This window comes from Lontra canadensis, unplaced genomic scaffold (assembly GCF_010015895.1).
Source record: "Lontra canadensis isolate GAN:19392208 unplaced genomic scaffold, GSC_riverotter_1.0 scaffold111, whole genome shotgun sequence".
NCBI lineage: Eukaryota > Metazoa > Chordata > Mammalia > Carnivora > Mustelidae > Lontra > Lontra canadensis.
Window position 1 is genome coordinate 3,015,226 of NW_022631105.1, and position 24,639 is coordinate 3,039,864.

Here is a 24,639-nt window from a genome sequence, read left to right on the forward strand (position 1 = left end):
ACAGCAAGTGAGGACGCGTTTCATGCGTTCCGGGACACAAGGGCAGGGAACCGTCCTCCCAGGGACCTCTGACTCGAGGCGTGGGCTGGACAACCCACGTGCGGCGGGACCCGCTGCCCTCCCGGGGACGGAGCTGCGGGCTGGGTTCGAACCGAGGCCGGCGCATGCTGCCCCCATCTCTGCGCGGCCCCCCAATGACACCGGGCAACCCCGGGGTCCGGCCGCTGCCTCGATGGGGAAAAGGCATTTGGTCCCGCGGCTGCTGGGCCTCTGCAGGGCTCCGGCCTGGGAGTCTCCACCCGTGAATGGCAGCGTCGGCTACGAGCCGTATTTTCGGACTCCGAGAGCTTCACGCTACCGCGGGCTGAGCACACGGGAAAGACGCCCCCGCGGGCGCCGAGTGGGCTTCCCGGGGAGAGGGGACGCGTGTGCGCAGATGCGACGCCCCAGAGAAACGAATGCGTGAGGAACGTGACATTTAGTCTTCATGAATGTGTGCAATGAAACGAAACCTTCGACCTGCAAACATCTGTTTTCCCCTTCACAGCAGGCAGCGCGGCGCTTACGCAGAGGGAACGGGAAAGCGAGCGGCGACTCCGGCTTTTTAAACGTGCTTCTGCTTGCCAGCGGCGGGCGGATCCTGCAATATCGCCTCGGTTTTCTGGGCGAAATGTTTGCCCTTTTGGCAGAGGAAAATTCTCCGAATAAAGGTAGTAATTAGTCCTGGCCAGGTGCTTTGCTATTACGCCAAGAAGCCGAGAAGGCCCTCGTCCTGTTGATGTCGACCTTACACTGGGGAGGGAGCATGTGCTCTGCCCGAGCCGCTCTGAGACCCGGTTTCTCGGGCTGTACCTGTGTTCTTGGCGAGAAAGCCCAGGGGGTGTTGAGGAGGGGATCCGATGTTAACCCTGCTTCCGGCTCTCCTGGACTTTGGGGGAAGCATTCTAGTCTCTCTGGGCAACAGGGAGCCTACGTCTTTCCATGCCACTCGCAACACATCAGTGCAGAAGGGAACTCCGTGAGTTCTCCAAATCGTGTCTGCCAGTTCTTCCCAGAGAGTGGTTCAGATACACTCACCTTGCCCAATCTCCCAGCCTGGATCCCGAAATCACAGAACCAAAATTCTGGTAAAAGCTGAAAGATGATCGGACGTTGGCCCATAGGACCAACTCTTCAACCAGAGGATGGGTCCTGGGGCTCTACCCCAAGTCCCCGTGGATCTGCATCAGGACAGCATTGCCAAGACATGGCTGGTGGTGATGGAGTGAGTGTATGTGTGTGTGTGTGTTGGGGAGGAGGCTGCCTATTCTTCTGGACTATTCCTAGAAGAGAGAGAACTGGGTGGACCTCCAACCGTGGGACATATATACACTCGCCTCCTCTTGGTTGGCTCATGGGGAGCCCCACAGGGTCCATGTTTTAGCCTCAGAAAGCACAGGGGAGGAAAAGAGAGGGAGTGGGGGCTCGGGTCTGCTCCAGCCCACCCGTTTCCCTGGCAGCCAAGGATCAGAAGACCGTTGATCTAAGCAGACTGGGTCTCCCGAGGTAGATGGAATGTCCCAGACTCTGGTTCTTTCCAAGGACACTGTGTCCTGCTTGAGCTGGTGTAGTGTCTGTGCCTGCAGCAGTGAGCACACAGATGTCAGCCTGGAAGGTGTTCCTAACTTACACTCCAGGACCTCACGGAATCTTGAAGGATTCAAAATGCTACAGATTATTTTGTGAAAGGCAGGGTCCATCAAATCCTTTAGGAATCATCTCTTCGAAAGGCATGTCATGAGACGCTGTTGAAACTGGATTTTCCGACTGCCCCTGGAGGAGCTCTGTGTTACTGATGCCAGGGGAGTGGTACCGTAGAAATCAGGGCCTCCCTATGCTCCCCGGACCAGACCCGGGGAAGCACCAGCTTAGAGGAAGCGATTCCTTATGGGACGTGTTTGCTTCCACTCAAAACAGCATCATGTAGTCTCTAACGGCTGTTTTAGAAACATTCACTGTTTGCTCGGTGAGTGCCTTCAAGGCCACATTTTAAAAGTTGTAATTCTTTATACTACTTTTTTAGTGCTGACTTGATTTTGCTGGGGAAGGTCTGGTTTCCTAAGTCCCATCTGGGCTGTCTGGAGCGTGGATCGTGTTCGCAGGTAGGCGACAAGACGTGCGGCTGATAAATACAGAAACCTCCCAGCGTGGACGGTGTCTCCGCAGCGCCGGTGGAGAGGCCCGCCAAGCCGCTCAGCCCTGCAGACCGTGGACCCCAAGGACCAGCCAGGATGGTGGGAGGTCAGGGAAGCCACCATGCGACAAGCAGCTCCCCCACTCCCAGAGGGTAACACATTGCTGGGCTGCCGCCAGGAGCTCCCCTCACTCCTCCTACTGAGGCACAGAAGCTGCCCCGACTCCAGGAGGTTGGACGTCCCAGCGATGTCCCCTCAGGTCACACTCCCTTCTCCCTGCTCCAGCCCTGCTGACCGCTAACACTTGAACACATTTCCTGAACATGTCGTAGGATGACTTCCGCTGGCTGCACCTTGGCGTTGGACTCCTGTGCGCCTCTCGTCTTCTCTGCCCGGTGGGTCTGTGAGAGCGGCAGGTCAAGCAGATTCATTTAAAGAAATGTACTGGGGTCAAATTCACATAAAACACTTTAATAAAAGTACACAATTAAGTGGCAACTAGTACGCTCACGATGTCGGGCAACCAGCACCTCCCTGGCTCCAGAACATTCCCATCACCCAGGAGACAAGCCCAGGCCCTTGCAGCTGCTCCTCCCTGTCCCCTGCCCCCACGCCGGTAGCCGGCAACAGCTCCGTGAACTCATTTATTCCAACGTCTCACGTTCACGGAATCACACAGTGGGGGACCGTTTGTCTGGCTCCTGTCCCTCTGCAGAACGTTCTTCTGCCCAAGACGGCCAAACGGGACAGATGGCCCGAATGCCCGTCGACAGGTCGACCAGCTGTGGTCTGTCCAGACAAGGGAGCGTCGCTGAGGCCTGACAAGGAAGGACGTTCTCGCACTTGCTAGCCGGGGGCTCAGGAGAAGGACCTGACGTAAGTACGGGTCGACCAGACGACCAGACAGATAACGCGTTCTCTCCTGATTCTTCCCGTCCACCTCCCGGACGTTGGTCTGATGTGAGCGGACCACCAGCACGCATGCGTGACGTCCGTGCTCACGTTGGGGGGCCGGGGCCTTCAGGAACTTCCCAGCACGACGCCGGCATCCTTCCCGGCTCCTGCTGTACGGCCCCGGAGCCCTCGCTCATTCTCCGCATCGTCTCGGCTGGGGCCTGGCAGCCTGACTTCCGCGCAGGAAACAAAAGTGGGCACTCGGGCTCGTCCTCTTCTGGGGAAGCCTGGCAAGGAGGAGTCCTGGAAAGCAGTCGGGTCCCCCTGTGAGGCTGCCCCCCGGAATTAGGGACGGGAGGTGGGGACAGACCGTCCATTCCATGCAGCGGAGGTGTCGGCAGTGGGTCCCTGACCCCGGCTGATCCCGTCAGTGAGGAAGGACACCGGCGCCCGCCCCACCACGATCCCTGACCCTCCAGCCCGGTGTGACTTCTCCCACCAGTTCTCAGGCCGTGTTCCTGCCAGGAGGCTGGACAGGAAGGAAGGAAGCGTCTAGAACACTCTCGCCTTTCTTTGACGGGTGCGGGTGAGACAAAGCGACAGAAAACACCGGTGCTGAGGGCTTCGCTACCTTGTGGCAGTTCGATCATTTTTGTTGGGGTTGGACTCCTGTCCCCGTCGGCCTCTCCGACCTCCTGGAATCCCAGCCCCCCAGAGCTTGTCTAATGGGCATTTCTGACCCACATCGGGATGGGAAACCCAGGGGGGACTCTCGGCCAGGTCCCCAGGAAGGCTCAGGCCGCACCACTGCGGGGTCCACCTCGCCTGGAACCCCCGAGAGCACGTGGAGAGAAAAGCCGAGAAAGATGTCTACTTTCTTCTGGCTGGGGCAGAGCAGACTGTGGCCACGCCTCGGGCCTCCTCACAGCCTCCCAAAGGCCGTCCCTCTGACTGAGCCCTGAGATCTCATCCAGAGAGCTCAAGGCCATCTCTCGTGGCCCTGGGGTTCTCCGGTCACACTCAAGGCCACGGGGAGCAGGGATGAGATGGGCCAAGGAGCCATGCCTCCCACCGGGGCTCAAAGGTCCGCGGCTCCGTGGGGGTTGGAATGGGAGGAGCCATTCGGTGGTGAAAACCCAGGAGGCCAGCATGGTGGTGGCAGACCTGGTGGCCGGCACAGACAACGTGGGAGCTTCGACAGGAGCACTTACCTGTCTGTGGAGCCAGGCTTCGCTTTCATCCTCATGTTTCTGAAATGGAACAAGGAGCATCAGAGAAAGGACGTCTTGTTTTTGCATGTTTTGTGCCTGTGACCAGCTGGTTGCGAACAGTTCAATTCCCCTTGATGGGGATGTGCAAGCACAGACGGGGCCTCCACCCTCCCCGGGGGCAGTGTCCCAGCCCCACACCGGTGTCCCCGAACAAGGAAAATGTCCCTCGCCCTAGCAGCGAGGACCATGTACTCATGGCAGGCAGGATCCCCCTGGAAGATGGTGCCCTTCTACCCCTGGGGCCCAGGGTCTCAGGTGCCACATTGGTGCAGGGTGTGCGTGTGCATGTGTGTGGACACTTTGCACATGTCCAGTTCACAGCTCTGAATGACAATCCTGGCCGCCCAGAATAGTACAAGGACTGAAAACGTATATGAAAACTAAATCTCTGGGGAGTGTGTGGAAAGATGCACAACGGGAGACAAAAACAAAACACCAGCGTGACGGCTGGGCAATGGGGTCCTGCTTCCCGCACTGGTCTGACCTCCAGCTGCCGGGCATGGGGGTGGGGGGTCCTATCTGTGGACCAGCGGCAGGAAGGGGTTGTGTTGCTGACATGCACAGGTCGGGGCACAGATGAGACGAAGGGTAGAGAACCAGCAATTCCCAGCCCCCGGCCGCGTGTCTGTCCCTTCCCTCCTTCCCTTCCGTGACCCCATCAGCACAACCCAGAGTCTGATCTCCATTGTATCAAGAAATGAGGCACATCCCTGACCTACTGGGGGCCATCAGATCGCTGAGCTCACCCTGACACTGTGCTTGGTGTGGAAAGAGCTGTGCTCCCCCACCGTCCCCCAAACACAGCAAAGCAAAGTGGCTCTGCAGGGGTTTTCCTCCCCAGTTGGGAAATAGAAATGTATGGTCCTAAAAGGAGCTTCTGAAAGACATGACTGGGTTGATTAATGGAGTTTAATGGGTTTTTTTTAAACCTAATACTAGGAGGTCAGCCCGTTAGGGCTCGCCCTGGAGTGCGGGGATCTGAGCCCACGCGGCAGAGGCCATCCCTGCTGAAGGCCAGGGGCAGTGGAGGGGCCGTTCCTCTGACCCGCCTGGTGGCCAGGCCTCCGTTCGGATTTCCATTCTTTCTCTCTGCTTCTGTGCACTTTGTCTTCCCTACATTTGCTTGCCTTCTCTGAGTCCACATTAAGTCAGGCCGAGGCCCCGAGGGACACTGCTGGCCTCACCCGTGCCCTTAGAGGCAGATGCTTGCCCACCTGGGTGCTGACCCACGCAGGGGTGCACCTGCTCCGGGCGGGTGCAGGACAGAGCCCACCCAAGGGGGAAGCCGGGCTGTAGTGCTGGTCCTGCCTGGGTCCCAGGGCCTCAGGCTACCCCTTCCCCTCTCTGATGTCCACTGGAAAATGAGGGGATGCTCGTGGTGAGACAGGAGCGGGCACAGGTAAAGGGGAATAACACATCCACGGACCGCTGAGTGTGCCTTAATCCCAGGGCGGGACTCCTGGGTGGCTGAGCAGGGAGCCAAGAGGCTTGCCGCAGTGCACAGTTCATCCACAAGGTGGCAGCAAAGCAGAGGCCAGCGGGTAGGTCCCCACCGGGGTTGGTGCCCAGTGACTCGCCCAATCCCCCCCTCATTGCGACCTCCAGGCTTCCCGCCATCGGTGCCCCCCGCCCACCGTACCTTTGTGCAGACCCCAGTGGTGGCGTCGCAGAGGGTAAGGATGGACACGTTCTGCGCACGGCTCAGCCAGTTGACGGCGACCTTGGTGCTGGTGGCCCACTTCACCATGGTGATGTAGTACTCCCTGAAGGCACACAGGAACGTGGCATTAGTGGTCTTGGCCATGGCCGCCGGCAGCCCAGTGCCTCCCAGCCCAGGACGCTGGGGTCAGCAGCGCACGCGTGGGGGATGCACGCGGCCCCGGGGCTCTGAAATACGGCTTCTGGACCTCACGTGCTGATGCTGAACTCTGCTGGGAAGCCGGGTCACCGGTGCGCAAGGAGCCCCGCGGGAGTGTGGTTCTGTCCAGGCTGCGACCACAGTGCGCTTGGCCCAGCACCCAGCTGCCCCTCCCCCACAGAGGGCGACCGTGTCTCCTGCTGCCCCATGGGTTTTATAAGTCAGGCTGTGCCCGGCTGACCTACTAGCTTGGTTTTCCTGCCCCAGCCCGGGGCAAACTCACTCCTCCCTGGAGGCAGCCAGGAGGTCACACAAGGGGCCGCAGAGCGAGACCAGGAGGGGCTGGAGAGAGAGGCCCTCTCGGAGCGCGAGAGGCCATGAACAGACAGGGGCAAGCAGAGGAAGGCACCGTGCTCCCTTTGCCTCTCCCGGGAAGGCACAACGCCCAGGGGACGCCGTTCGCCGGCTAATTAGGGAAATCGGTGCATGGCTCCGGGCACCAGCAGATATCCTAGTTGTCACATGCCTGCTTTCCCCCGAACCTGGAAATATCACAGTGTTCTAGGCTACCCTGTACCTCCCATGGACGGGGAGGGTCCTGGGGCTTCTGGTAATTAATTCAACCACCCAGAGCCCTTCGAAAACGGGATTTTTAGGGAAAATAAAAAAACATGGTTAAGAGGAAGAAGAAGATACTAAGAAAACAAGTATACAGAAAGACTATCCCGAGGAGAGCTCCAAGAATGTTCCGGAGGCCCGCTAACCCTGTTCCGTCACCTGCCCCATCTATCTATAATGAGATCTATTGTTCAGAAAGATGACTCTGTGGTCTTACAAGATCCTTTATCACCAACGACGGCAGCACGTCCACTAGACAATGCCCTGCAGGCTGGACAGGCACGTGAGGCGCCCAGTGATTATTTTCAGCAGAAAGGCCTAAATCACCAGGTGCTTTCCACTAAGCTTGGGTTAAGCACGCAGGAGATCACATTGTTGTGTCCCTGCTTCTCACATCCACCTGCTAATCAAAACTCTAAATGACCGACGTCAAGAGCTGGCTCAGGCCGTCCGTCCCCCGCTGGTTCGCAGTCTTGGCCCATCTGCTGGGGATGTGGCTGGTGAGGATGTCACTCGGGCATACTCCAGGATTTTCAACATCCTCAACTGCTGTGATTTTTGAAGGAGGGCCGGATCCGCTGCGGCCATCTGCACAGTAAGCCGTCAGTCCGCAGGGACTGGGTCCGTGTGTCTACAGGACCTGCCTTCTCACCCAACAGCATCAGGCTCCTGCTCTGACAAGGAGCACGGCCTTTCAGCGGGTCCTTGCAGACGCTGCCCGCCCGAGGGCTCGGAGCCCGTTTCTAATGTGAGGTTCGATGGGCTCCCTGAGTATCTGCGGGCACGGAAACATTTATCTCGGCTCTTCAGAGTAACTCAGGGTCTGTGCCCGGCCCCCGCTTCTCGAGTAATACCTCTTATTTTTAAATCGCAGCACAAACGACCCTTGGATCCCTGCTCGGTAGATGCTAGAGGCCGCTAGCTGGAGGGGCCATGGGGACGGACGCAAGGGAACCCCTGTCGTCCTGGACCGTGGGCCTGTCGGACCCGGACGATCATATTGGGGGTGTGGCGTGGGAAGTCACAGTGACGAGCCAACATGCTTCATCTGGATGAAATCAAGGAGGAGAAAGTCAGATCTCCGAGAACGACTCATTTTTTCCTCCCACGGCCTCCACACTGGTTAGGGAGGACCCCGTCCTTGGAAACACTCGTCTGCTCTACGTGTCTTTCTAGTCTTACGGTGCCATTCTGCACAACCTTCATATTGACCCAATATAAGTCTTTCTCTCCTTACGCCCCTAATTTGTGATCTGAGGCGTGTTGTAGAAAGGAGGAAATAATCGCACGGCAGGACAGTGAAACCTGGACCCACTGGCGTATTTGTGTGGACGCTGGCAGGGGCCCGGATGAAAGGCCGGTGCAGCGCCCCCGGGGAGCCTGCGGGCTTTGCTCCCGCACCTTGATGCGGAACGTGACTCTGCAGTCCCTCATGTGCATCATATGAATTTCAAACAAACTGGTGCCCCTCAGAGATTTTACGGCGAGAAAATAGAGTGAGAAATCCTCTTTAGAAGTCTAGAAACAATAAAAGTTATGAAGGACTCCATAAAGATGACCTAATATATCTCCGTACACGTAGGCACACTGCCTCCCCGTTGGGCGGTTTCGGGACCCCAATCGTGTCGCCAGTCGTCAAGGCCCTGGGAGCCTTCCGCCTGAGTCTCCTTCAGGAGGTCACACCGACCTCATCCCTCGTACAGCAACACCTCATCTCGAACCAACGTTTCCCCATCCCATGAATTCCATCGGCGACTGGGCTGCGTGCCAAGTACGTTCCGGCTGTTGAAGAAATCAAGTCAAACGCAAAGATAAAGCACGTCATGGATGGGTGATTTAAAAAGAGCCACCAACGCCAGAGCCTCACGAAGGAGTACCGCTCAGGAAAGAAGGACGTGGTTTCGCGATGGGAGATCTGGAGTCCCACCATATGTTTGTGGAAAGGAAAATACGACCTTTACCCATTTCCAAAATTTTCCTTAAGAAGAAATCCTCACGTAGATAAGAAAATTTCTCCAGGTTCCTTACACACTTCTCATTTTCTCCAATTTCAAAGCTGTTAGCTTTAATGGTTACATGCGGGAAATGGCGCAGATGGGCTACAGGGCTGGTGGCAAGGACCGAGGCCATGTCGGTCGGGCTGCTGATGGTGGCTGAGGGGGACGATCTGTTCCATGGCCCCCTTTCAGTGTGGACCACATGGACACACGAGGGCCTCCAGCACTCAGTAGCACCTGGTTGGCAAATCTGAGGTAGCCTTTACCAACTTAGTGTGGATGTGCCTCTAAACCACACACATAAAAGACATAAAATCACGATACCCCTAAAAGGGAGTGTTGAAAACCTCCAGCAACCACAGCACAGATAGAAGCGCATGAAGCCACCCGGCAGGCTGCCCACCCCGTGCCTCACTCTGCGAGGCAAGTGGGAGAACAGGATTCTCCTCCCGGGATCTCATCCTTCCTCAGGAACCCTGACCTTGCACCACCCAGAAATCTGGGAAGTCAAAGCCTTGCTACATCCATGTCACAGAAGATCATGATTTTTCATAGATGTCTCTTGACTTAGAACGTCAAGAAAAACCCACAAAAAATTATAAAGAAGGCAGAAGAAAACATTCGACTCTGCCCAGCGGAGGCACGCCAGATGGATACGGGTGAGACTCAGTCTTCCGATTCCATCGGAGAAGGTTCAAGCAGCCCCCAAAGTTCAGAGTCAAAAATAACCCTCCTGTGCCATCTGTTGCCAGGTGTCAGGCGTGGGCGGCTCCGGCTGTCTCCTTCCCGAGCTGGAGAACGGCAGAGGTCGTCACACAACCTGGATGAAGGAAAGGGGGAATTACGCCGACAGCCTAAGAGCAGAACAGAGTGGGACGCCCGGGTGGCTCAGTCGGTGAAACATCTGCCTTCGTCTCAGGTCATGATCCCAGGGTCCTGAGATCGAGCCCCACATCAGGCTCCTTGAGCATCGGGGAGCCTGCTTCTCCCTCTGCTTGTGAGAGTGCGCTCTCCCTCTCTCTCTCTGACAAAGAGATTCTTTCTTTGAAGAAAAAAAAGAAAAGCAGAACATAACCTTAAAAATACAGGATCAGACAAAGAGGAGGAATAAAAGGTTCTAGGGAAACCAGATCCGAAGGTGAGAGGGATCGGACTCAGAGACCTTGAGGAAAATTTGGGAAGCTCTCCCAGAAGGCAGAGGAAGTTGCCACAGAGGCAAAAAGAAGGAACAGGGACTGTTCTCCTGTCCCAGGATGTGAGAACTTATTACAAGCTCATAATTAGTTTTTTACTTTTGCATCAGCATGGACGGGACTGGAGGAGATTATGCTGCGTGAAATAAGTCAAGCGGAGAGAGTCCGTTATCATAGGGTTTCACTGACTTGTGGAGCGTAAGGAATAACACGGAGGACGTGGGGAGATGAAAGGGAAAAATCAAGGCGGGTGGAGGTCAGGGGGGAGACGAACCATGAAACTGTGGACTCTGAGAAACAAACTGAGGGTTTCAGCGGGGTTGGGGTAAGGGATGGGTGAGCCCGGTGGTGGGTACTAAGGGGGGCACGGATTGCACGGAGCACTGGGTGTCACACACAATGAATCATGGAACCCTGCATCAGAAATTAATGATGTACGGTATGTGACTGACATGACACAATAAAAAAAAGAAAAAAAAAACCCAATGCGTGGAGTTGTCGAGAAACAGGTTGGTGACGTGGACAAGGTGGAGTCTGTGGACCGGCACATGCGGGGACTCAGGGAGAGGGGCTCCCGGCCACACTGAGTTTGCAAGAATGAGATTTTCCTTTTGAGCTCCTGAAGAAATGAGTTGACACGACAAGAAAAGCGGACAGGAGAGGGCAAATCAGCAGCAGACACTCCATGAATTAATTCCCTAGCCACGTCAATGAAGATCTAACTACACATACAAGTGATGAGATCAGACGGATGGGCCTCTCCGGACCCAGCAGCATTCTCCATGAGGTCACAGTCACCCCTCCTTCCTCAAAACATTCCCAGCACCGGCGATCTGTACCATCGTCTCTCAAATCATCAGCCAGCGACAATTCTCCTTGACCATTAACCAGGCTGGGAACCCCTTGGGGCAACGAGCAAAGGTCATGGCCCTTACTAGTCTTGATCCAGGACCCAGGCTTGGGTACCTAGAGGAGAAATCTATGCAATTCTTACAGCTTGGCACACACCGTCTCTCGAGGGGTGATGGGGAGGCAGTGACCGAGGAGAACCCAGAGGGACTTAGAGTGGGAGGGAAACTCAACATCAATGAAGTCACCAGTAGTTAGAGTTGGCCACACTGTAGGGGCCATCGGTGCCCCGAGCAGGGATGGCAAGAAGAGGAATGATGGGAGCAGCCATGATGGCATTAACAGATGGATTAATTGTAACAGATGTGGCTACAGAGAGCCTTGAGCCCCCGTGACCATGGCTCTCCGTGGGGCCTGTTTGCATGGGAGCAGGTGAAGCCTCTCATGGTCAGACGTCATTGCTGTGCCCGCTGTGCCCGCCGTGCCCATTGCATCGCCGCTGGGAAGGAAGCGTGGACAGAGATGGGGAAGCCCAGGTCCGTGGTCCCGTGTGTCCCCGCTCAGGGTTGCAGAACACGCCCCCTGCAGCCACCATGCTCAGGGAGGTTGGCCTCTCCCCCACAGGGCCGCCAGCAGACAGTAATGATGACACGGGGCTGTTACGACAGAGTCAGCCAAAGCCTCCGCCCCAGGGGACAAAGACAGCGGCAGAGCTGGTCTCTGTCCCCATGCCTGATCATGCAAGTGTGGTCCCCTGACCAGCAGCGCCTGGGAAAGTTGGAAATACAGATTCTTAGGCCCATTCCAGACCCAGTGAACCCAACACTCCGTGCGTGGGGCCGAGCAGCGTATGACTAAACGAGGCCCCAGGTGGTCCTAGAGGCGCTCTAGTTTAGGAACCACGATCTCAGTGAGCCCCGTGACACGCTGGTGACAACGGCTCCAAGGGCCACTTAGCGATGGGTCGCCACATCCATCTCTGCCCTCACTAGGTGTTCTCTGGAGGAATAAACGTAACGGCGGGCAGATAAGTTGGCTGCAGTAAAAGGAGGGGAGAAAACAGGACTAAAGCAGAATGATTTACGAAAGTGAGGAGGGGCAGGGCTTTGGAAGACACAAGGATTCATCCAATGTTGAGATGAAGGGAGATGCTAAAATATTCTGATAATCCCAGAAAATAGATGATCATATTTTAAGAATTGTAGAAATTGTATTTTAAAAGGAACACGATACCAAAATATTAGTAGGAAGCAAAAGATTCCTGGAAGAAATGTTACCAATTTCCTCTTTATTCTCAAGTACTTTGTCTGCCAACGAATAACATGTGTTCTCCCAGAGAACATTCAGGGAGGGCTGCGCGCTGTGTAGACACGGTTCCAGGGGCTGGTTACACAGAGAGCCAAACCCTCGTGGCGGGGTGGGGGGGAAGCTCCCAATTCCGTGTGTGGGGAGACAGACACCCCTTGTTTCAGGGCAGGGAAAGGATGGCCCTGCTGTGAGGAGGACGTGTGTGGAGTGAGTGTTGAAAAGCACACGTTTGCTGAGAAAACATTACAATGTTCCCATGAATCTCCAGCCTAAGGTGCCTTCGAGTCAAAACACTTGGACTCTTCCTGGTAAGCAGTATATCAATTTTTCATTAGTCCATTTGCTTGCCGTAAAATATTAACAAGGCCTTGTCTCTCTCGCAGGGATTAACGTGCCGTGTCCCTTCTCAGTGCTCCAAATCCTGGCGAAGGTTCTGACAGTTGTGTGGCAATAAAGGACACGGGGACAAAAGGTCTGTTTATCTACTGAAATGAAGCCTGCAATCGACTCTGGCGTCTTCTCGGCAACGTTCATCCCCTGAATAAAGCCAGAGCGAAAAAATACTTTGAGAGGGAAATTTTTTAAAAAATGACGTTCTTGGATAGGCATTGCCAAGCACATTGAAACAGTGTTCAGTGTTGCCTGGAACAGTGTTGCCTGTGATGAGGGGTACCTCTCATCCTCAGGGCCACCTTGTAACTGTATGAACATATCTGCAGGCTGACTGCATTTTGCAGAATGTAAAAATGACGTGACTGTAAGACAAATTACTATTTGCTGTGTATTTCCATAATTTCCCTTTCACTGGAGTAACAGACCGTGTTATCTTCCCCTTCCATCTAGGGCTTGGCTGTAACGCTGGGCCAACTGTCAGGATGAGGGAGGAGGAAGGGAGAGAGGGGAGATCTTAGGGATTGTGGAGTCCTTACTCAACAGTTTGCATGCTTTGAACATGAAGGGATTCATTGAATAGGAGACCCAAAGGCAAGTAATGGAGGTGATAGGGTGTGAAGGTTACAATGATGGTGGTAGTGCTGGTGATGGTAATGATGGGGCTGGTAGTGATGGTGGTGGTGACGGCTGGTAATGGTGGTGGTGATGGTGGTAGTGGTTGTGGTTGGTGATGGGGCTGTGATGGCAGTGGTGGTGGCCATGGTGGTAATGATGGTAATAGTGGTGGTGGTCATGGTGGTGGCAGTGATGGCAGTGATGGTTGGTGATGGTAATGGTGACTGTGCTGTGATGGTAGTGGTGGCAGTGATGGTGGTGATGGCAGTGGTGGTCATTGTTGATGGGGGTGATGAAGGTGGTTGTTGATGGGGGTGGTGATGACGGTGATGGTGGTGGTGGTGGTGGTAATGGTGGTGATGATGGTGATGATGGTGATGGTGGTGGTGGTGATGGTGGTGATGGTATAGGTAATGGTGGTTGAGATAAGGTGGTGGCAGTGTAGTTGCTGATGGGGCTGAGGCTGAGGCCATTAGTAATTAGGACCCAGTTTTTGTGTGATGCTTCCATTGCTCTGATGACCTCTATCCTCCTCTTATTTCTTAGTGAAGACTTGTACTGGATCTACTGTACCAATCTCCCAGTGAGTCCCTGTTTTGTACAGAAGGAGCGGAAAGAAGACTACATTTCTGATCATGGATGGTGGATAAGGCAGAGGCAGCTGGTGGGAGGAGGACATGAGAGTGTAAGTTCCCAGGAACTGCAGAAATCTAGACCAGGGGCACAGTTAGAAGGCATAGAGCAATGTGTGTGCTAGGTCTTTACATACGGCTGAGTGAAAAAGTCAGGAAACAGGTCTACACACACACGCACACACACACACACACACCAGTTTATATACCTGTATCTACATATGTCACAATGCCACTTACACAAATGAGTGTGCACACATATAGGCAACAACACAGACCTTACCAACATTAAAGGGGAGAAAGGGGGTCAAGTAGATTTAACTAGGTGCCTGTGTAGTAATAACTTCTTTAACATCAGCCCTGGCAACATCTTTCTAGATCTATCTCCTGCAGCAAGGGAAACAAAAGCAAAAATCAACTATTGGGACCACATCAAAATAAAAAGATTTTGCACAGCAAAGGAAACAATCAACAAAGCTAAAAGCCAACCTAGGGAACAGGAGGAGATATTTGCAAATGACCGCTCCAGTAAAGGGCTGGTATTAATTAATTTATTATTAAAGCACTAATAAAACTCATCCTCCAAAAAACCCAAATAATTCAGTTTAAAAATGAGCAGGAGACATGAACAGACATTTCTCCAAAGAAGACATCCACATGGCCAACAGATGCATGAAAAAATGCTCCACATCACTCGGCATGAGGGAAATACAAATCAGAACCACAGTGAGATCCCACCTCACATCTGTCAGAATGGCTCAAGTTAACAACACAGGAAACAAGTGCTGGCGAGGATGTGCAGAAAGGGGAGCCTCCTACACCATTGGTGGAATACAGGCTGGTGCAGCCACTCTGGAAAACAGCATGGAGGTTCCTCAATAAATTAAAAATAGAGCTACCCTATGACCCTGCAATTGCACTACTGGTCGTTTACCCGGAAAATACAAGGACCAAGCATCCCTGTGTTTACAGCAGCACAAGTGTCCATCGGCAGATGAGTGGAGAAAGAAGATGGAAGATGTGGTGTGTGTATATATATAAATATAGGGGAATATTACTCAAGCATAAAAAGAATGAAATCTTGTCCTTTACAACAACACAGATGGAGCTAGAGGCTATCATGCTGAGCAAAGTAAGTCCGAGAAAGACAAATGCCGTATGATTTCACTTGTGCGTGGAGTTTAAGAAACAAAACAAATGAACAAAGAAAAGAGGAGACAAATAAAAAAACCCAGACCTTTCACTTGAGAGAACACACGGACAGTCACCCGAGGGGAGGCGGGAGGGGGCGGGGGAAGCAGGCGAAGGCCGTGAGGGGCGCACTTACGAAGCTGAGCACTGAGCACTGAGCACTGCACAGGCCTGATGAGTCTCTATGTTGTACCCGGGAGCCAGCGCCGGATGGCAGCCAGGCTGGAATCAAGTTTAAAACAATAACGAAGAAAAACAATTTAAAGAAAAGAATGCATTTGGACAGTTGATTTCAGTAAATAAGAAACCAAAAACTGCCAAAAAAAAAAAAAAAAAAAGAAAAAAAAAGAAACAGGTGCCCATGTGGTGGGGGAGCAAGGAAGTAGGGACGAAATCGAATGAGCGCGGCCTTGCACCGACCGACAGTGGCTGTCAGTGACTCACGTAGATCACAGTCCTTGCTCTTGGAGACGCAAAGGGACGAGTTGAAGTAGAAGAAAATACAGTGAGAGCGAGAGGCCTGGCGGCTGTTTACAGGCCAGGGAAGGGAAGAAGTGGGGGAGGGGTCAGGGACCCAAAACCCGCTCCTCCCCGGGTGTGCAGTCAGGAAGGGTGCCAACCCGGTGGCTCTCCTGTGTGTGGATGAGATATTTGGGGAATAAAAACACGTAATCGGCGCGGTGCCACGCATCTTCAAAATGACCCTGCCTGGTATCTGCTACGTCTTAGTTCAGCTCCCAGCTCAGCAGTGCTGGAGAGGCCGGAGGAAACCAGCAGGACACGAGTGTGCTGGTGTTATCGGTGCAGCTTGGGGACCTTTCTGGGGGACCTTGAACAAACCTCAGGACAGGCCGTGTGTCCTGACCCCACGGAGGCTTTTCCAGCCCTGGGACAGGCTGCGTTCACACTCCTGGAGAGGCTCAGTCTCTCCCCTCGGCTCGCCCCTTCCCCTCGCCCCGTCTCCGTGGGGTCACTATTCCCCGTTACCGTCCACAGAAGCCTCCTGTTTGGGTCAGGTTGTCCTGTGTCCGAAGGCCGCTCCGTGAGGTGGGCGTCCCGGCACCTGTCACTGTGGTTCCCACCACGCTTTACTTCGGCCACAGACCACACGCTGTCTTTTTGCACCGTGGGCGACCACATGGGAGAGGCCATCCAAGGGCCCAGCACAATCTGTGGCACAAAGCTATGGCCAGTGAGTACCTGCCACGTGGAAAGATCCAGAGGCCCAGATCCAATCCTCGCTGTGTCTGAGGACCCTCGGAGAGGCTGGTTAGCAAGCCGGCAGCACACGGGACAGCTGACAGATGAAGGCTTTGGTTTCTTCCTCCCGACGGCTCCTGACCGGCTGAAAGTGGCCAGTGGCCTTCCAGATTCTCCGCAGCTCTCTGGAGGCTGTCCAGGGAGGTGGGGCCATCTAACCCGCCTAGTGTGAGGCCCAGCGCCCCTTTTCACAGTTGGTGTGGGTTCAGACACCTTCCTTAGCCTCTGTACTCCTCGCTGTCTACGTTCAGGGATGGGGGTGGTCAGAGCAACGACAGAGCTGGGGGAAGCCTTTAGGGGCCACCCCACTTGGCCACTGTCCTGTCAGCATGTAAGCCCACGACTTTGTGCCCAGGGAGACGGGCAGAGGGAGCACCAAGTGTGAAAACCTGCCAGCAAATCTAGAAGCCCAGTTTGGAAGGAGGGAAGAACGGAAATGGGTCTGGGGCCACATTTTTACAAATTAATTCATAACACACAGCGGATGGTGCTGGGACCCCAGCCCTGTGCTCCCCCACTCCTCGTTAACACTGGATCCTAGAACATCCCAGATCTGGGCTGTGCCTCCAAACCGCCCGCCTACCGACCCTCCTCCCTGGAAGGGACTGCTCCATCCTTCAGCAAAAGTTTTCAAAGAATCGATCACTATTTTGTGGCACTTAATTTTTAAAATATGATATATTTCTTTGCTGTGTCTCTCCCCCCCACCCCCCAGATCGTTGGGGGCCTGACGCAGATCTCCTTCCTCCCCAAAACCCTCCACGCAGTAGGCGTCCAATCTTCACCTTTCCAGGATTAGTTGCAAGAAACCAGAATATGTTGCCCCAAGATAGGCCTTTTTGACATACAAATTATTTTGAGCTGAAGGCAGTTAAGCAGCAGCAAACCCAGAAAAAAGCTCCCTTCTTTTCTGTCTAAAGGCAGGAAATAAATTCTCCGTTTACTGGAGACAGACTCTTAGCCCAGAGACGCACCAGGGGAATCTGCAAACAAGCCTTCCCCTGGGAGTGGCCTCCCGGGGTCTGCCCCCGTCCTTGCAAACTGAAACTGCTCCCCTTGTCAGGGTAATTCTCGGCACGTTCCTTGTTCGCGCTAGAAGGTGCCATAGAGCGGGGGCTCGGAACTGCTTCTTTGAGTTACTTTTCAGATTTTCACCATAGGATGTTCTCCATACACATTACTCAACTATTTGGTTTTCTTTTGTTAGTCTATCCCTTTGTTCAAGAGTCCGCTCTGGAAACCCAAGATGGGCAGAGAGGAAGTTCTGCCTTGTTTAGAGCGTCCCAGATTTGAGAAGGAAGGAGGCCACCAGTGGTTCTTAGAAACGTACCAAACAACCAAAGAAATCCCAGTCTTTGAGAATCCTGCGAGGTAAGATTTGATTGGCTACGTGTCTGGTTCATTGGCCCATTCCACGAAGCTTTCCCGAGCTTGTCTGGAGTTCCAGGCCCCGCGCCCGGACTTTCTCTCTAGCTGGCGGGCAGGGAAAGGACACGGTGAACAACGTATACAGAATTTCCTGCTGGGCTGAGTGCAAGGAAGGAAACCGAGGCCAGGAAAGGAGGGCACAGGGCTGTGACTTGCAGGGGTGCTCAGGAAGGAGCACCTTTGACCACATCCCAAGGCGTGGGCGCTGCCCCTCAGCCATGCAGCGGGGTCTCCGTGCAGACGGAGCTCAGGGCAAGCCCCCTGAGAAGGAGCCCAGCATCCCTCAGGAGGGCGGCGGAGAGGTGGGGTGGCTCTGGGGTGGGCAGATAGGGTGGGGTCACCCAGAAAGGAAAGAAAGGGGACACATGGCTTTCTGGACACAAGATGAGTCATTTTCTGCCGCCATCCTGCCTGGCCACTACTTGCCAGAGCACATTTCTAGCAGAGCTGCCTGGGATGGGTTAAATCCTGGAAAAGCAGACCTCAGCAGCTCGTGATTTTAAGGGAACAAAAGAATGTAGGAACAGACAGCCCCCCGCAGGCCAGGAGAGGGAACAGGTGATCCGACGTCATTCACAGCTTTCTGGGGGTGGCAGGCGGGGATGGGGGGGTGGTCACTAGGAGATGGGAGGGAGGGGGCCATGTCCGGGAAGAGGTCCTGCACGGGGCTCACAGGGAAGTCAGAGGCCCGAGCACCGGAGGGCGGAGGCTCTCTGACCCGAGGCCGCAGGCTGTGGAAGGAGATCGGGACGTCTGTTTTGACCCTGTCCAGTCCGCGAGGCCATTCAGGTTCTCAGGTTTGTGGGAGACCTGTAAGGAGGCGACGAGCTCAGTGGCCATTCTTCCAGCGTGGCTCCGGCCATAGCGCTGGATTCACTGGGGACCCCGCCAGCATAGACTCCTCCACGGGTGTTGGCGGGTGGATCGGCTGTCCCCAGCGGTCCCCGTCGAGGGCCCTGCAGGATCCATCACCCAGCGGACCCTGACCTGTCTCTGCTAAGCTGCTCACCAATGCCTCTGTTCCGGCGGCAACACCTCCCCGCGCTCCCGGCGGGTTGACGCGTTCGAGCAAATCCTCGACATGTGTTCATTTTCTTTGCCTGGAGCTTGGCGACCTGGAGACGCTGAGGGCTGGCTGGACACGTGGGCCACCGCGAGGACAGGCGAGCCTCAGCTCCGAAGCTGAGGGCTGCCCACCCGCCTGCAGGGACCACGGACAGCCCCGAGACGGGCTGACTGCGTCAGGTCACCTGACTGTCACAGCCGGTCCCGTTAGTAATGTTTTTCTCCGTCCTGCCGACAAGGACCCTGAAGCAGGGCGGGTGAGTCACCCCCCAAGGCCCCAGGACTGGGATTTGAACGCAGGACCTTCCCTCTGAACCAGTGGTTCTGCAGGTGGGGACATCTGGCTAAGACGAGGGACTGTCACCACCACGGGGGTTGCTCCTGGCATCCGATGGGCAGGGCCAGGGCCACTGGGAATCCTGCAGTGTCCCCCACCCCCAGCAAAGAATCATCAGGCCCCGAATGTCCTATTGCGGGGCCCGAGAGGGACGCCGTCGTCCTGCAGACGAGCATGCCCACCGCACGCTTCTGGCCGACCTCGCACACGCCCGCGGTCACTCAGCTGCTGGCACCGACCTGTTCTGTCTGCTCCCCCGCAGCCCCCGTCCCCACATCAGACGCCCGCACTTTGCTCCCCGCCGTGCGCAGCCGCAAAGTCATGCTCCATAAACACGTGCTCCCATTTATCTTCTGGTTCCTGATCTACCTGGGCTCCCTTCGCAGACCATCTCGGGGCCATGCGACAGAGCGCGCACGAGAAAGCGCGACCGCCCCACGTGACAAGCCTATACGGCACGTGAGAAGCCATTGCACCTCACCTACAAAATCAGCACAGAAAACCCGAAACCAGCACCCGAACTTGCAGCCCTGACTGAGGCTAATTCTTCATTGTCCTTGGAGCTAATCAAGCCTGCAGAAACAGCATCACCAAATTGACTAAATGAGATTTTCAATTAACTCAAACAGATGGTTTAGATTTTCCAGGTGACTTTCCATATTAATTCTGTGAGTTTGCTGGACCCGGCCCCGGGAGGCCTGGCAGGGATGAGCGCTGAGAGAACAATGAAATATTGGCTCTTCAGGAGAGAAGACAAAGCAATAACCTGAGCTTTTCTTCTACCCCTATGAAAGCTTTATCGGCCAAATCGATCCAACGCCTCCCTCTTCCCTGCCGGCCGGCACACGCGGGAGGCACTGGGACCCCGAGGACTGGCTCTCGGGGGCCAGACTCATTAGCCTCTGGGGCTCCTGCGACCCTCGGACACAGAGGAGACCCATCCCGGGCAGGGAGACAGGCAGTGAGGAGCACAGAATCCTGTGCTTGGTCGTCCGCCCGAGGACCCCTGCGCTCTACTCTCCACGGAGAAGGGAGAGTTGCAAGAACCTCAAGGCCCGGGCTTGCGAGATGTAGGCAGGTGGATCTGACTCAGGAAGTCATGGGGGGAGAAAACCACACCGTTCCCAGAGGCCCTGCAGTGCCACATGCCCTAGCTCCCAGCCCCAGACAGGGACCGCAGTGGATGGGGCCACGGCCCCTGCCCTTCTAGAAGCTTCCAGAAGCTCTCACAGTATGGAGTTCTGGAACTGAACAGTAAAGGCCTGGGCTGGAGTTATGCCCAAACCCGGGGCGGGGCCTGCTGGGTCTCAGAATGCCTCACTGTCGGCATCCCTGGGCCCGTCCTAGACTTACGGAGATCTCTCAGGGAGTGGGTCCCGGTGCCCATACGGTGGGCTCCTGTGTTTTCAGTGTCCCCTCAATTCCCCTCCCCGCACAGAGAGCTTGAATGATGACACATGTGGGCTTGGGAAGTGTCCTCGGTCGCCGGGCTGTTCAGACTTCGGGCCAGGATGAAACGGGTTTCTGAGACCACTTGACTTAGATAAGATCCTACTCCACTGTTGTGATTAAAAAAAATCTACCCAAACCAGACGTCAGCGGTAACAGGATGGTCAACTGTGCCCATCTGCTCCACTGCCTCCTCAGGTTAGAAATAGCAGGGCTGGTTGGAACGAGGTTCCTTCTCAGTGAACTGAACCATGAAGCAGTCACGAAAGGGTTAGAAAGGGTTACCTTTCTCTTGGACGTTTAAATTAGTGGTAACATAAGTCAGGAGAGATCCCGGAAATGCACACTCATCTCATTTTCAGTTAACATAACGGAAGAAAGGAAGCAGACCTCATCCGTGGATCGTCGGGCGGCATCATCTCCAGATCGTGTGTGGGTCCGTTTAAGCCAATGACGTGGAGGGAAATAGTGGGGTTTTCGCATCCGGCCTGGGAAGTAAAGGGGAGGAGATGTGAGTAAGTTCTCTTGGGGGGCGGTGTCTTCTTGCTGTGAAATCCTCCCTGGGAAATGCCCAGGGAGGACTCTGGGGCTCCAGACACCTGAGTGACCCGGGCTGAGAACAGATCGCTGGTGCACAGAACCTTAAAAGGGCAAGAGATAACAGGACCAGCGATGTTCCTGCCCCAGGAACCCTCCCCCTCTGCATTCCTCCTAGTGCCTCCTCATTCCCAGCATGGGAGGGGGGAAAGGAACTGACAAGGAGTAGGAGAGAAGTTCCCAGAGGCGATACCAAGAGGTGCCGTGCTGACGGGAGAGGCACATGGTGGAGCTGATGGATGTTGACTGTGGCCCAGCGGGGCGGGGTGGGGAAGGGGAATCCCCGGAAAAGCAGCTGGGTGCGTCCCTCTTTGCGTCACTGCTCCCCCCACTGTGATCCCTGTTCTGGGGCAACATCTCCCGTGGGAAGGGGGGGAGGTGGCATTCCTCGCCTGGCTGAGACGAGTGACAGAATTCTGTCCACAGGCAAACCCGTGCGGTGTGTTGACATCTTAGACACTCCCAGAACGGGACGATGGCAGACAACGGCTGTGCTCCCAGAGGAGGCCAGCTCCTCCAGCCTGGGACGTCCCTAGGTACTGGCCACACCACTCAAAGGGCCGGAGGAAAGGCTCAGTGTTAGCAGGTGCTGTGGACTAAGTGCCCGTGTCCCCCAAATTCAAAATTCCATTGTCGCAGCCCTGACCCCCAGTGTGATGGTGTCTGGAGGCGAGGCCTTGGGGAGGCGATCAGGCGATCACCCCACGAGGGTGGGGGCCCAGGATGGGGTTCGTGGCCTCATATGGAGACAGAGACACCAAGCACCCTCGCTCTCGGCTGTGTGAGAACACAGAGAGAAGGCAGGGTCTCCGAGCCAGAAACACAGTCCTCGCAGAACCCCATCGTACTGGCACCCTGACCTCGGACTCTGAGTCTCCAGGACTGTGAGAAGCAGATGCTCACTGTTACGGAGCTCGTGTTTCCTTTTCTGGCCCGGGGCCCGTGCACCTCCCGGCTTCCCTTGGCCCGCTGCAGACGGCAGGCTGGCGTGTCTCGTCTGCCGGCGGCACCAGCTCTCGGAGCCTTCCGGTGGCTCGGGAGCCAGGGCTCGGAGCTCGCAGGGGGGTCTCAAGGGCTCCCTCTGAGGCAGCCTGAGGTGGGACGTGAGCGCCTGGCACCAGGCAGGCACGGGCAGTGAACGGCTCGCATCCACCTGGCCCCTGGGCCTGGCGTGGTCTAGTGAAGCCAGGGGCAGCGGGCCCCCGTGTCCTCCCTGTCAGACCTCCCAGCTGGGTGCGCTGCAGAAATTTGGCATCAGGCCCTGCCTTCGTGCCAGGATGCTGTGATCCACTAACAAAGCAAGGTTCAGACAGACATTGTACCCCTTCCACTCCCCCACTGCACCCTCGCTCTTCTGCTGGTTCTCTGGGCCAACGACTCAGCCTGGGAAGCAGTCAGAGATTCCAGGTCCTAACAGGACCAAGCACAAAACAGCCCAGCCTGGACCAGGGGACCACGGCAGACAGTGATCCCTCTGACCTCCTGGAAGCCAAATTCTAACTAGAGATTTGCGGGCAGGGGGCCCCGGGAGCAGGCTGTGGGAGCTGCTGTTGCCAGGGAATCCCAGGTAGAGGTGATGTGTTTATTTTTGGTCCCAATGAAGCTCAGACCAATGACTCACGGTGGTTCAATTATTTAAAATAGAATAAACCTGCCTACAGATTCACTCCGCAAAGACAGAAATTTAATGCACGTAAGGGGAAATAATGCATTTTGCGTCCGTCAACTGCATGGCTTGTAAGACGTGTGACTGGACAGCCCCACATCGGCGCTGGGACGGACAAGACAGGCACCCGCTGTACTTTTCGGCTTGCCTACCTTGGGGTAGTGGTAGGGCTTCACCGTGGGGTAGATGGAGCCGGTGTAGGTTGGGAGCTCCATGACGGGCACACGGGAGTCGTTGATGGTGGCGTAGGCAAGCCTCGTGCCGTCTGGAGACCACCAGTGCGCAATGTGCGTCTTCAGAATCTCCTCTAGGGGAAAACAGAGCAGAGACATGTAGACAGACAACACGTGGGGTGTGAACAGGGCTGCGTGGGCCCGTTCGGGGTGGCCAGCCCATCACGCATCCCCTCGGGGACACGGACCTTCCGCAGCGTGTGAGCGGTTTGCCCCGCGCCTGGACACGCTTTCATCCAGCGGGGCTCAAGGAGTCCCTGAGGCTGACCACTGAGCCCCAGCACGGCGAAGCCTGCGGAATCGAGGTCCCCCTGAACAGAAGCTCGTGAGTGCGAAACGTTGTTTCTATTTTGCCCGAATTTGAATCCTGCGAACCCAGCATGTGCTTTTTCAATCGGATGATCACTGCACCACCGAGAGTTATTATTTTAAGATGCTTTAAGGAAGCGGAACCACAGGAAGTCAATCCACACAACGGTAGGGCCCCGTGGGCGGTCCAAGGGAGAAGGGACGCTGTCCTGGAGCCAGAAAACACCTTGTCGGCTCGCAGGGGGCGCCGGGGACCCACGTCCACACACGCGCTCCCTCGGGAACAGCCGTGCAGAAGGGGAGTGACCTCAAAGGTCCGCACATCCCCCGATCGTGGATGACCTTCCCCGGCTGTGGCAGAAACTGGGCAGAAGTACACGTGACCATGGTCACGATTCCCCCGTTATGTTGTGCCATCGCAGCCAAGCGTCTGGGCTAATGAGTCTTCGCTACAGCTGAGTTTTGTGGGATCTGTTGTCTACTCCAGAAAGAACGGTTCCAGTGCACTCTTGCCTTCCCCAGGTGTACCGAGTCTGGGGGCCAGAGACCCCTGCTCCTAGATGCAGGGACTTTGCACGGTCTGCAGACGTTGTCATTGACTTCCCTCCAGATCTGCTTTTAACGTCACAGTCAACACAATTATAGGATCACGTAACACGACTCACACTGAACTGGTCACTCTCGGGTGTGTCCCAGACCCTGGCTCCGTGTGCCTGTGGTGACAAGCAGTGCAGGGCCCCGAAATCATGGTGAGAAAGTGAACTAAGCGCATGTGACCCAAGGGACAACACGGTACGTGGGGACACAGGCAAAGACACAGGCAAGGCCAGCTGGCCGCAGGAGAGGACCACGCGGGGACGATGAGGGAGTGGTACTGCCTCCACGGTAGGGGTCAGATGGCCACAGGGTGGATGCTGGGGCTCATGGCCCTGTCCTGGGGACCCTGCTGTCACCAGCCATGGATACGCTCAGTGCCACGCCCAGGCCTGCAAGTGGGCAGGCCGCAAACCCTCGGTCCCGGGTCCCGAGGGCGCAGCCCTTCCTCCAGCCTGGGCTCGCTGGCCTGGTCTATTGGGGGAAGGAGCCCCCACGTTTGCACCATCCTCCCTGCAAATAGCTCCTCCCTGCCTTGCAGGTGTCCCCTCCAGGCTGCCAGCAGCACCAGAAGCCACCCCACTCAAGGAAGGCAGGCTTGCTGCTGGGCTGCTCCCCGGATGGCTGAGCCTCACCCAACACCCAGCACCCCCGTCCCCTGGATGCACCCCGGTTGGAAAGCGGGACTCAGCGGACAATAGCTGATGG

The 24,639-nt window shown here is 55.7% G+C and overlaps 1 protein-coding gene across 1 annotated transcript in view; it reads right to left on the bottom strand.

Moving 5' to 3' along the window:
- DPP6 (dipeptidyl peptidase like 6) overlaps positions 1-24,639 on the bottom strand; it is a 646,419-nt gene that overhangs the window by 63,933 nt on the left and 557,847 nt on the right. The window contains 4 exon segments of the mRNA XM_032840213.1: positions 4,280-4,318; positions 5,979-6,102; positions 20,923-21,020; positions 22,948-23,102. Of these exon segments, the coding sequence (XP_032696104.1) occupies positions 4,280-4,318; positions 5,979-6,102; positions 20,923-21,020; positions 22,948-23,102 (416 nt within the window).